Here is a 13,357-nt window from a genome sequence, read left to right on the forward strand (position 1 = left end):
TGCTGTCCAAAAAAAACATTGGTGCACGTTTACAGTTTGCACAAGAGCACCTGGATGTTCCACAGCAGTACTGGCAAAATATTCTGTGGACAGATGAAACCAAAGTTGAGTTGTTTGGAAGAAACACACAACACTGTGTGGAGAAAAAGAGGCACAGCACACCAACATCAAAACCTCATCCCAACTATGAAGTATGGTGGTGGGGGTATAATGGTTTGGGGCTGCTTTGCTGCGTCAGGGCCTGGATGGATTGCTATTATCGAAGGAAAAATGAATTCCCAAGTTTATCAAGACATTTTGCAGGAGAACTTAAGGCCATCTGTCCACCAGCTGAAGCTCAACAGAAGATGAGTGTTGCAACAGAACAACGACCCAAAGCATAGAAGTAAATCAACAACAGAATGGCTTAAACAGAAGAAAATACGCCTTCTGGAGTGGACCAGTCAGAGTCCTGACCTCAACCCGATTGAGATGCTATGGCATGACCTCAAGAAAGCGATTCACACCAGACATCCTAAGAATATTGCTGGACTTAAACAGTTCTGTATAGAGGAATGGTCAAGAATTACTCCTGACCATTGTGCACGTCTGATCTGCAACTACAGGAAACGTTTGGTTGAAGTTATGCTGCCAAAGGAGGTTCAACCAGTTATTAAATCCATGGGTTCACATACTTTTTCCACCTGCACTGTGAATGTTTACATGGTGTGCTCAATAAAAACATGGTAACATTTAATTTTTTGTGTCTTATTAGCTTAAGCAGACTGTGATTGTCTATTGTAGTGACTTGGATGAAGATCAGATCACATTTTATGACCAATTTGTGCAGAAATCCATGTCATTCCAAAAGGGTTCACATACTTTTTATTGCAACTATAGTTGTCCTGTGGACAGATTCTACCACCTGAGATGTGGATCTCTGCAGCTCCTCCAGAGTTACCATGGGCCCTTTGGCTGCTTCTCTGACTAATGCTCTCCTCGCCCAGCCTGTCAATTCAGGTGGATGGCCATGTCTTGGTAGGTTTGCAGTTGTGCCATACTCATTCCATTTTCGGATGATGGATTGAACAGTGCTCTGTGAGATGTTCAAAGCTTGTGATATTGTTTTATAACCTAACCCTGCTTTAAACTTATCCACAACTTGCCTGACCTGTCTGGTGTGTTCCTTAGCCTTCTTGAAGCTGTTTGTTCACTAAGGTTCTCTAACAAACCTCCGAGGGCTTCACAGAACAGCTGTATTTATACTGAGATTAAATTACACACAGGTGGGCTATTTACTATTTAGGTGACTTTTGAAGGCAATTGGTGCCACTAGATTTTAGTTAGGGGTACCAGAGTAAAGGGGACTGAATACAAATGCATGCCACACTTTTCAGATATTTATTTGTAAAAAAAAAAATGTAACCCATTTATCATTTTCCTTCTACTTCACAATTATGTGCCACTTTGTGTTGGTCTATCACATAAAATCCCAATAAAATACATTTATATGAAACTATAAAACCATAGTCCACTAATGTATTGAAAATAGAAGACCAGAAGTTCTATTTTGTATGAAAGGTATGCATGGAATCAGAATGAGTATGAAAAATTCTTTCTGACAACATAATAGCATTAATTTTGTCTTTAATCTGTACAAAGGTACAGATGGATTTTTCCAATTAAATGGCCCACATTTTTGCTACACATGGGTTATTTGCAAAAGGCAAATCCACTTTGCACTACAAGCAGGGCCGGTGCTAGTGCAAGGCAACTAGTGCACTTGCCTTACGGCGCCAGCGCCACCAGGGCGGAAAACAGAGCGGGTCACCGCCGACCCACCGGGACAGTCGCCCGCCTGCTCGTAGAGCGGTAGTCAGTGACTCAGTGTCTTTGCGGGCAGCGGGCGGCATCTAAAGGAACTGTCAGCGCGGCTCTCACACACAGCTCAGCCTCAGAGCCGCGCTGACAGTTCCGCTCTCGCCCCCCATGGACTACTCTGCCAGCCATAGCAGTCCCGATGTCAGGATGTCCCTTCCTCCCCCTTTCTCATGTCGGCATGTCTGCAGCACGGGACGGGAGAGAAGAAAGCTTCCTGCTTGTTCTTCTCCCCTCCCACAGTGGAGCAGAAAAAACGAGTGGGGCATCCAGGGAAATGTAGTTTCGGGGATTACAGTCATCAGCATGCACTCTGCTGGGGCCTGGGGGGGAAATAGAAAACTCAGAAAAAAGCATGTACAGAACTACAGGAGACATGGAAATAGAAAGAGGACTGTGCTGGGGGAACTAATAGCCCCAGCACCACCAGATAGAGCCACACTGTACCCGCACCACCAGAGTGCCACACTGTACCCGCACCACCAGAGAGCCATGCTGTACCCACACCACCAGAGAGCCATGCTGTACCCGCAACACCAGAAAGAGCCATGAGAGCCACGCTGTACCTGCACCACCAGAGCGCCACACTGTACCTGCACCACCAGAGAGAGCCAAGCTGTACCGCACCACCAGAGAGAGAACCATACTGTACCGCACCACCAGAGAGAGAGAGCCACGCTGCACCGCACCACCAGAGAGAGAGCGTCAGACTGTACCCGCACCACCAGAGAGAGAGCCACGCTGTCCAGGACCACCAGAGAGAGCAGGTCAGTTTCACTGGGCAGTGTGGGCACAATAGGAGACACATAGTACTAGCATTGTTCTCTATCTATCTAGATATATTATGTGGTATCTCTCTGTATAGTGTTGGTGTGTGTGTGTGTGTGTGTGCACCTTCGCCTGAGTTGGCAAAAATCCTTGCACTGGCCCTGACTACAAGTGCAAACTACAAGTGCAAAGCGCATTTGAAATTGCACTGAAAGTGCACTTGGAAGTGCAGTCGCTGTAAATCTGAGGGGTAGATCTGAAATGAGGGGAAGCTTTGCTGATTTTATCATCCAATCATGTGCAAGCTAAAAATGCTATTTTTATTTTCCTTGCATGTCTCCCTCGGATCTACAGCGACTGCACTTCCAAGTGCACTTTCAGTGCAATTTCAAGTGCACTTTGCACTTGTAGTTTGCACTTGTAGTGCAAAGTGGATTTGCCTTTCGTAAATAACCCTCAAAGTGTGTGGAAAAAAAATTCTAAGGATAAAGGTACATTGGAGATAGGAGAAAATAATATACACATGAGAATAATAGAATTAGATGGTAACAGGTAGGCTAAGGTTGATACTCTTTGCCATGTTGGTTGCAGCTTTTCACAACTCCAAAATATATGAAAAAAAAGATCCTTTGTCACTACAGCCTCTTAAACAGAAATCAGAGGTTTCAGAAAATATGTTATATATTCGAGATTTGTAAAATAACATTTTCTTAAAACATTTATAGCAGTTTCTCTTAGAGAGAAAGTGTGCATTTACGGAGATTATATTTTCACATAGCTTAGTGAATGAGGTGAAGTTGTCCTCATTTTAATCATCATCATGTGCAAGCAAACATTTTTTTTCCCTTGCATATGATTGAATATTCTTTGCAAATTGAATTTTCACTTTGTTTCACCTCATTCACTTGGATTTGTAAAAACTCTTTTTCCAAAGTGAAAATTGACTTTGAAAGTGAACATTCTCTACTCATTAGGTAAACCAGTCAACACTTTTTGTCGAAAATTGGCTTTACATCATGTTATTTCTCATTGTGGCCTTCATCCTATATAGATTTCACAAATAGAAAATGTTACTGCAACCGGGTCAATTTAGTTTTTGGTAATACATAGCTTTAGTTATTAATGTGTGTCAAGCAGTGGCGGCCGGTGCTTAATATATTGGGAGGGGCGGAAAACTAACACCAAACCCCCCATCTCCCGCACATGGGAGACAGCCAGGAATGCAAACCCCGCCACCCGCGGGAGATGGACAGGAATGTGGCGTTCGGCCACGCTATTACCTATGGAGTCAGGGGGAATGAATACCTGGGCTGTTGATTCTCTTACCGAGAAGACAGGAACTGTGACCTGAGACACGATTGGCTAGTGAATTCTAAGACTCCCTGGCCAATCGGGTCACAGGAACTGCTTCCTGACTGGCCAGTGTTGCATCAGAATACTGCTACCCATCAGAAAATGTAACGGAAGTGACATTGAAAACAAAAATGCTCATTGCGCATGCGCTATGCTTTTCAACATGGCTTCTATGCGTTTCAATAGGTTTCCTAATCTAAAAGAACATGGTGGCAGCGTGACCGAGTGAGGGTGTTGAAAAATGTCCCTTGGCGCCAAATGACTATCAGTGCAGGGTGTACCAAGATTGCCGTTGGCGCCTTCTGACTGCAGGCTTATCACTGCTTTTCAAAGGCAATAAAAAACAGTGTCACAGATGTAAAAATACTGTATTTTAGTATATAAGGTGAGTTTACTGCTAAAATAAGTCTGAAATGGAAGACTTGGCTGGGTGTAACAACATCTTCGCCACTGCCGTCGTGTTCTGTGACATTAGGAAACCTATTGAAATGCATAGCGGCCATGTTGTAACGCATAGTGCATGCGCAGTAAGCATTTTTGGTTGGAATGTCACGTCCATTACTTTTTCTGATGGTTAGCTGTATTCTAAGGCCTCGTGCACACGGCCGAGGAACTCGACGTGCCAAACACGTCGAGTTCCTCGGCGAGTTCAGCCCTGAAGCCACCGAGGAGCTCGGCGGGCCGAGTTCTCCCATAGAACAACGAGAAAATAGAGAACATGTTCTCTATTTTCTCGACGAGTTCCTCGGCGGCTCCATCGGGCCGAAAGTGTACACACGACAGAGTTTCTCGGCAGAATCCGGCTCTGACCGAGTTTCTCGCCGAATTCTGCCGAGAAACTCTGTCGTGTGTACGAGGCCTCATAGAACACTGGGAGGAGAATCAGGACAACAATAGAGAATATTAATTTGCTATTGTCACACAACTGGGTGGGCTCAGGTCATAGTGCTCTGCCCCCCCCCCGTGCCCATCCTTTTTAGATGCCAATTAGAGCCTCATGCTCTAATGATGAGCTTAAAAAAAAATGGAATACATCCGTCCAGCGCCCTGCATGTAAATTAGGGGATTGACGCATGAATTAGGGTGCGGCGCCCCTGCGCCTCATATGGACGGGCTGTCAGTGGTGTCAAGTAAATACTGAGCAAATGAAGCACACAACTGCCAATCAAATGCAAATATTTACCTTTCAGCAGGCTCATCTGAAGAATCTAATTAGTAGCACACATTGATAAATGATACAGAGTTTTAGTAAAATGGAAGCAGGCCTAATCAATTCTTTTCATTTCACATAGCCAATGAAAAAAGAGGAGGCCAACACCAAACATCTCTCATATATTGTGAAGGAACCTACCGATCTTCTTCAACAAGACACTCTATTATGCAATACAACGAATCTCAGCTGTACATTTTCTCTCCCTCTTGGTAAAAAGAGAGCATTTATCTGGGCTCAAAATACAATTGGAGCTTCTCCAAAAAAAGAGATCATCTTCTTTGCAAAAAATGGTAAGAAAAGGTTATGCACATCTTATGCCCCATACACACGATCTGAATTTCCGTCGGGATAAACTCGGATGGATTTTTCTGACAGAATTCGTTCAAGCTGTCTTGCATACACACTGTCACACCAAATTCTGACCGTCCAAAACGCTCAAGTTCAATGCTTCCGAGCATGCGTCGACTTGATTCTGAGCATGCGTGTTTTTTTCTCCGTCGGAGTTCCATACAGACGAATGGAATTTCCAATAGAATTTTTCTTTCATCTGAAAAAAAGAGAACATGTTCTCTTTCTAAGTCCGTCAAATTTTCCGATGGAAAAACTTTAGATGGGGCACACACATGGTCGGAATATCAGATGAAAAAATTATAGATAGCTTGCAATGGGGAAAAACAATCAACCAATTGTTTTAACCTGTGCTATCTGCAGTTTACATGCATACATAAAAATGGTTATATGCTTATGTTAGTGAACTACAATACTAAATATTTCCACCAAAGTGCAATCGCGTATTATCAGCACTGACATGTGTTTCCATATCAGACCTGAAATATTACCTTAAAAGTGCTGCTCTGTAGTAAACATATATCAAAACAAATAACTATTAAAAATGAAGAAAAACATATTTTGTCCAGCATGCTGGAAAATAAATATAACCACTCTCAATTAAAGATTTAATATAAAATGTATGATTAAATAAAAAAGTAAATAGTATTTAATAACAGCATGTACAAATAAGTTCCTTCAGTGCAAAATCCATTCTCAATTTTATCAGTGTAGCCCAGTTTATTAAAACAGTCTAACTCCAGTGCTTGTAAAGTAAAGTGCCTAGTGCTGTAAACAAGAATGCATTCCAAGTGCTTCATACCTTGTGCTCTTTTTATGCACTCATCTCTGTTTTTCATACATAAATATTTTATAGGTCAAATATAAGCCTTGCCCGATAAAGGGTTAAATCCACAGTTTTTACACCTCTAGGACACCTCTTCATCTCCAATATTCACTTTTCATCTTTCCCTTTAAGTGGGTAATGGCTCCAACTTTCAGAGAAGGAATCCTCTGAAGAAGTCACGTGTGTAGTGGCGTAACACGTAAGGGCAGAGCCAGTGATGTCCTCACGCTATTCCTGAAAGTGAGCACGCACCAGGCTGAGCAGTGCTTCTCATGATCCACAACGATCTTAAGAAGATATACACATTGTTTTACGGCAGTGCACAGTGTACATTATCAAGCAAGAGTATTTGATTGCTTTAATAAATTAAAAAGATCACTCGTATGTATTTGTTTTGAGCAGAGTCTGGTGGAGCAAGTATAAAAGGAAGGTTGGAGCCAATACCCAGTTAAGGAGAAAAAAAGTGTTGAAAGGTGAAAAGTGAGTATTGGAGGTGAAGAGGTGTCACAGAGGAGTAAAGACCATGGATTTGGCCCCTAAAGGGGAACACTAATATTTGATCAAGACTTAGACCAGTGTTTCTCAATTGCAGTCCTCAAGGCACACCAACAGGTCATGTTTTCAAGCTTTGAATTATTTTGCACAGGTGATTTGATCAGTTTTACTGCCTTAGGCCTTGTACACATGACCGTTTTCCTCTGCAAAAAAGCTCCGCCACCAATTTTCTTGATGGATTTTGTTGAGGAAAACGGTCATGTGTACGAGGCCTTAGTAATTACCACAGCCGTTTAATCTGCGAGAAATCCTGAAAACATGACCTGTTGGTGCGCCTTGAGGACTGGAATTGAGAAACACTGACCTAGATGCTAATATTTGACCTAGAATTTATTTATAAATCAAAAACAGAGGTGAGCGCATAAAAAAAGCACAAAGGGTGAATAGAAGACACTCTTTTTACATTCTGACATCTAAACTGCTCTAATCAGATGCCAATTACATTACTTCATGAGCTTGCACTGGTGCATTAGTACATAGGCAGGCTTTACTGTTTTGTTCTATTCTATTTGACCTCCCTTTTTCACTACAGGAGATCCAGTTCGTAAAATGTATGTGTCGCCTAATGATGATTACAGCCTAAGAGTGGAGTGGGAAGCACAAGTTTCAGCTATAGCCTATGTGTTGGAATGGTGTAAAAGTGCTCAGCTGCCCAGCCGTGAAATTCATTGGAAAACTGAGTTTAAAGGAAGCACTCACTCAATTCTGCATGGTAAGCACACACTGAGCATTAACATACAGTACATTGTAATGGAACTATCCTTGTCATTTGGCACACTAAGGCTGGGTTCACACTATTGTGAATTGGATGCGGATTCTCTGCATCCAATTTTACAAGAGCAGGAGAATGTTAATGGCTCTCTATGGAGCCGGTCTACATATCTCCGATGCGGCTCGGGTGCGAATTTGCACAGGAGCCCTGTGCGTCTTTTGGTCCGTTTCAGGTCCAAATTCAGCCCAAAAATTGTGTTGAAATTGGACCTGAAACGCTGAACAAGGACACACCGGACCTCTGCTGGGAGCCGCATCGGCATCCAGTGTGAACCCAGCCTTAAGCTTACAATGCATTCACATGAACACACATAAGAAATAAAAATGTATTTTTATTTATTATCAAACAATGTGCCATGGCGTCACTTTGTTCAGTTAAAGTGTTACTAAAGACAAAATCAAAAATGACATATAGAATGCGGTCTGTCACTAGTACCTGTATTACCAAAACAGTCTTTTCTGAATTTAGCATTGTTTTACCTGTTGATCCTGCTGTAACCTTTCAACTTTAACAGACCAAGTTGTACAGCAGAAGTAGCAGTTAAAGGGTTGAGACGAACCATTTAAAGTGATTGTAAATGCATTTTTTTTAATAACACACATATTATATTTAAAGGGGTTGAAAAAGGTAAAAAAAAAAAAAAACTAAATAGCTTCCTTTACCTTAGTGCAGTCCTCCTTCACTTACCTCATCCTTCCATTTTGCTTTTACATGTCCTTATTTCTTCTGAGAAATCCTCACTTCCTGTTCTTCTGTTTGTAACTACACACAGTAATGCAAGGCTTTCTCCCTGGTGTGGAGTGTCGTGCTCGCCCCCTCCCTTGAGGGGGGAGAGCAGGAGAGTCAGGATGCTCTCTACGTTGCAGATAGAGAAAGGAGCTGTGTGTTAGTGGGTGTCCTGACTCCCCTGTAGTCCAAGGGAGGGGGTGAGTGAGTGAGTAAGTGAAGGACAACTGCACTAAGGTAAAGGAAGCTATTTAGGGACATTTTTTTTTACCTTTACAACCCCTTTAACTGCTCTGTGCAATTTTACACTGGGCAGCCCAAACCTCCTCTTCTTGGGTTCCCCACCAGTGCTCCTGGATCCTCCTTCCTTCTGTAATCAAGCAAGTTGCTATGGGGGCACTTATGTGTGCTTGATCCTCATCCACACTGCCTGCGTCCATAAACAGAAACAGCACGGCTCAGCCCTGCCCCCCCACTCCTTTTTCACCGGATTTGACTGACAGCAGTGGGAGCCAATGACTACCACTACCTTAGCAAAGCCTGTGAGAGTGGGGAGAGAAATCAGAGCAACTAAAGACGGGCACAGCAATAGATTAAGTGAGGACTCAGGTAAACATAAGGAGGGTGGGGGGCAATACTGGGTGCATTTAGGTAAAAATATGTTTAGGCGTTAGAACCACTTTAACACTGACAGCGGAGCTCAAAATTATCAGCTATTTTTAATTTAGCTAAAACTTTTATCCCGAAAAATAACTGTTTGTGTAACCACTTAAATAGTTTTAAGAGGAGTTAGACTTTAATTTAAACCTAGAAATCCCTCATGCAGTGCTATTGTGTTCTGCCGGTAGGGAGTCTTCAATAAATATCAGACCAACTCGATATTGTTGTTCCAGGTGTAAGACAGGAAGCAAAAATAGTAAAAAGAAATAGGCTCACTTTACCACATTAGAGTTCAAACAGAGTGCCATCACAGGGCCCAGCCAGCAATGGAGACATTTGGTGAAGCAATCATTACTCCACCGAAATAATCAGTGCTATTTACCTTTCCTGTGTACCCAGCTGTCCAATTTGTACTTTCTAATCCACCTTCTCTTTTTTTAATCCCTGTTGTGTCTCTTAAAGAGAGAAAGGGGATCTATATCTGCCATTCAAGACTCCATTTTGGCCAATACACAGGGTTATGGAACACATAAAATCTTCTAAGCGATAAATGCATTCGATTTGTGTCATATTTGGTCTCTATCAAATCGGAATTTAATTATGTTCAATAAGATGGTTGTTGGATTGTAAAGCAACAAATATAAAAAAACTTGTGACTTTAACCACTTAAGGACCGGACCAATATGCTGCTAAATGACCCAAGGGGTTTTTACAATTCGGCACTGCGTCGCTTTAACAGACAATTGCGCGGTCGTGAGACGTGACTCCCAAACAAAATTCGCGTCATTTTCTTCCCACAAATAGAGCTTTCTTTTGGTGGTGCTTAAAAGCCTCTGCGATTTTAATTTTTTGCGCTATATACAAAAATAGAGCGACATTTTTGAAAAAAAATCAATATTTTTTACTTTTTGTTATAAGAAAAATCAAATAAACTAAATTTTAGTCAAACATTTAGGCCAAAATGTATTCAGCCACATGACGTTAGTATAAAAAAAAATCGCAATAAAAAAAAAATAGCTACCTAGCGGGAACAGCGACACTAATACAGCGATCAGAAAAATGATCGCTTAGTGACACTGGCAATAGGGAGTGAAAGGGGTTAACTAGGGTGGTGATTAAGGGGTTAAAACTTTATTAGGTTCAGGGTAGCCCCCGTACCCCCCCTAACACTAACTGCCTGTCACACTGCCACTAAATGCAGTGATCAGTATATATATGATCACTGCATTCAGTGACACTGTGACAGGGGGGTGGGGGGGTGATCGGGGGTGGGGGGGGGGTTAATGTGCCTATGTGTAGTGTGTGTCAATGTAGTGTTGGTGCGACTTACTGTGTGATGTGATCTCTCCTCAGCGGGGGTTGAAAATACCGCCGAGAGGAGAGATCACATCACTTCCTCCTCCTGTGTTTACACAGGAGGAGGAAGTGACACGCAGGGGGAGCACGCGGATTGGCTGAGAGCGATTCGGAGGGGGCGGAAAAAAACAAACAGCCGCCCCCACATCCCGGATCGCTCAGACAGCCAGGGGGACCGCCGCAGGTACCAGGGGGGGGTCCCGATCGGACCCCCGACCCACGTCTAGGCAGGGACGTACAGGTACGCCAATGTGCCTGTACGTGCCATTCTGCCGACGTATATGTACATGCGGTGGTCCGGAAGTGGTTAAAGTGATATTAAAGGCTTTTAAAAAAAAAAAAAACATGTTATACTCACGTGTTCTGTGCAGTGGTTTTGCACAGAGCAGCCCGGATCCTCCTTTTCTTGAGTCCCCCGCCGGTGCTCCTGGCCCCTCCCTCCTGCCAGTGCTCCCAGAGCAAGCAACCTGCAATAGGGGTACCCAAGTAGGCTCAGCATGTCTATTCACACACAAAGCCATGGCTCGGCCTCACCGCTGCCCTTCTGATTGGCTCACTGGCTGTGATTGACAGCAGTGGGAACCAATGGCTCCCGCTGCTGTCTCAGCCAATGAGGAGGGATAATCCCTGGAGAATTGAGGCTCTCGTGCACGTAAAATATGCAATGTACGGATCAAATTTGCTGTGTATATGAGCCCCAGAATTACTGGAAGGACCAACTCATGAAAATAAAAGAAAAAGCCTAGAAAGGAAAACTAATGCAGCCACTACATTAAGGGGCTTGGTAATATGCAATTAATTTCTTAACAGAAGTATATTTTTCATGTTTGTTTTGAAGTTTAGATATTCTTTCATTTAAGAAAATGATGTGCAGTGTTCAAAGAGTATATGACATGTGACATGAGGCTCCCTGCCCAGATGCAAGAAGTCTTCTAGAGCTAGAATTTTTTTTTTTTTTGATCAGTTCACATTAGGATAAATTGAGTTTAATTTGTGATTTGCATTATTTGTGATAAATTCACAGACTGAATCTGATATTGGGGTCTGATTTTGTACCAGGCAACTATATATTAATTATTATGTACATAAGGAAAATAATTAAACTATACAATCCTATGTCTATGTCTATATTTCAGACAATATTGAGCCTTACCAGATGTACACGGTTACACTGTACCCTGTGTATAATGACAGCATTGGAACATCTGTTCAAAATAATGTCTATTCCAAAGAAGGAGGTAAAAAAATGTTTTATTGGATTGTAAATGTATTTTACAATAACATGTTTATTAGGCAGCTGTTTTGCTTATCAAAAATGTATTTTCTCAAGTTTTGGATGGCAAAGAGACAACTTTTAGGCCCCGTACACACGACCAGTTTCCTCGGCAGAATTCAGCTTCCGACCGAGTTTCTGGCTGAATTCTGCCGAGAAACCCGGCCGTGTGTACACTTTCGGCCGAGGAAGCCGACGAGGACCTCGGCGAGGAAATAGAGAACATGTTCTCTATTTCCTCGTTGTTCTATGGGAGCTCTCGGCCCGCCGAGGTCCTCGGCGGCTTCAGGGCTGAACTGGCCGAGGAACTCGATGTGTTTGGCACGTCGAGTTCGTCGGCCGTGTGTACGGGGCCTGAGTCCTTGCCAGCTAGTTTCAATTCCTACAAATCCCAGTCCCAATTTAGAATGAAACAGAGAGGTTTACCTGCAGAGGCGACTCTTTAATTAGGCGGTCGCCTAAGGCCTCACACTTACAGGGGCTTCGCAGCTGCCGAACTTACCCAATGCATTACCCCAGTTTTAAAGGGGCAGGAGACCTTAACGCTGCTGTGCTCAGGCCGCGTTAAGAGCCCCGACTCAGGAATGGGGCCGCCAGCGTCCTTAACCAGTGAATATCGGTGACACCACCCCTTGTGACGTCAATAACCCAGCATGCCCTCTGATGTCACAAGGGGGCAGGTTCACTAGGTGAAATCACCGGGTGGCCCCTGCCCCTTAGTTTTTAAAGAGCAGGATCTGGGGGACTTCCAGATTCCGATAAGCCCCCTGCCCGCAGACCCCCACAACCACTGGCCAGGGTTGTGGGGAAGAGGCTCTTGTCCTTGAATTATTTTTCCCATCATGGGTGAGAGTGGGGCCCCATGTCAAGTTTTGCCTAAGGCCTCACAAAGCCTAGAGCCGCCTCTGTTTACCTGTAAACAGAAATACTTGCCTTATTATACCCTAAATAAAGAAAAGATGTTGAATTTGGTTTGATTTCAATTTAGGCATAGTTATCGCATTGCATAATGCCGACAGACTATTTATCTTTTTCATTAAAGGGTATCACAACTTTAGATGAAAAAAAATATAGCACATGAAAAAATATAGCATATGCAATTGCTACACAAGCCATTTCAATCTTCAATGCTGAAATTTTTGGTAAATTTCAATGCAATATGGCAACCTGGAGGTGTTCTGTACACCGTTGTAATCTATAAAGGTTAATTACTTCCAAAGGGAAACAGACCCACCAATTGTTCTCACCAGAACACTTAAAGTGCCTCAGCTAATTATAATGAACCAGTCGCTCCCATTCAGAGTCAGTATGCAAAAGCCATGATCAAACAAGCCATTCCTTAAGAGCATATAAAAGGGGGGTTGTGGGACTTTAAATGAGGCAAGTGATGAATGAGTTTGTAAACATATTGACATATTTATTCAGCATGTACAAATGTAAAAGCATATAGCAATTTGTACATCCATAAGAAGACAAACTATTTCATCTATATACCATACATACCAATAACATAGTACAATTAATCTATATACATACCAATGACACATAACAGGTCATCTATATACCATAATGACATTTACAATGTAAATTGTTGTGAGCTAGTAATGCTCCGCATAAAAAGATACATAAAAAGATCTATAAAAAAAATTG

The 13,357-nt window shown here is 42.7% G+C and overlaps 1 protein-coding gene across 1 annotated transcript in view; it reads left to right on the forward strand.

Moving 5' to 3' along the window:
• The window catches only part of CSF3R (colony stimulating factor 3 receptor), a 75,376-nt gene that overhangs the window by 47,269 nt on the left and 14,750 nt on the right, over positions 1 to 13,357 (forward strand). The window contains exons 9-11 of the mRNA XM_040337340.1: positions 5,271 to 5,481; positions 7,453 to 7,632; positions 11,571 to 11,672. Coding sequence (XP_040193274.1) covers positions 5,271 to 5,481; positions 7,453 to 7,632; positions 11,571 to 11,672 — 493 coding nt within the window. The remainder of the gene's footprint in view (positions 1 to 5,270; positions 5,482 to 7,452; positions 7,633 to 11,570; positions 11,673 to 13,357) is intronic.

Source organism: Rana temporaria, chromosome 2 (assembly GCF_905171775.1).
Source record: "Rana temporaria chromosome 2, aRanTem1.1, whole genome shotgun sequence".
Lineage (NCBI taxonomy): Eukaryota > Metazoa > Chordata > Amphibia > Anura > Ranidae > Rana > Rana temporaria.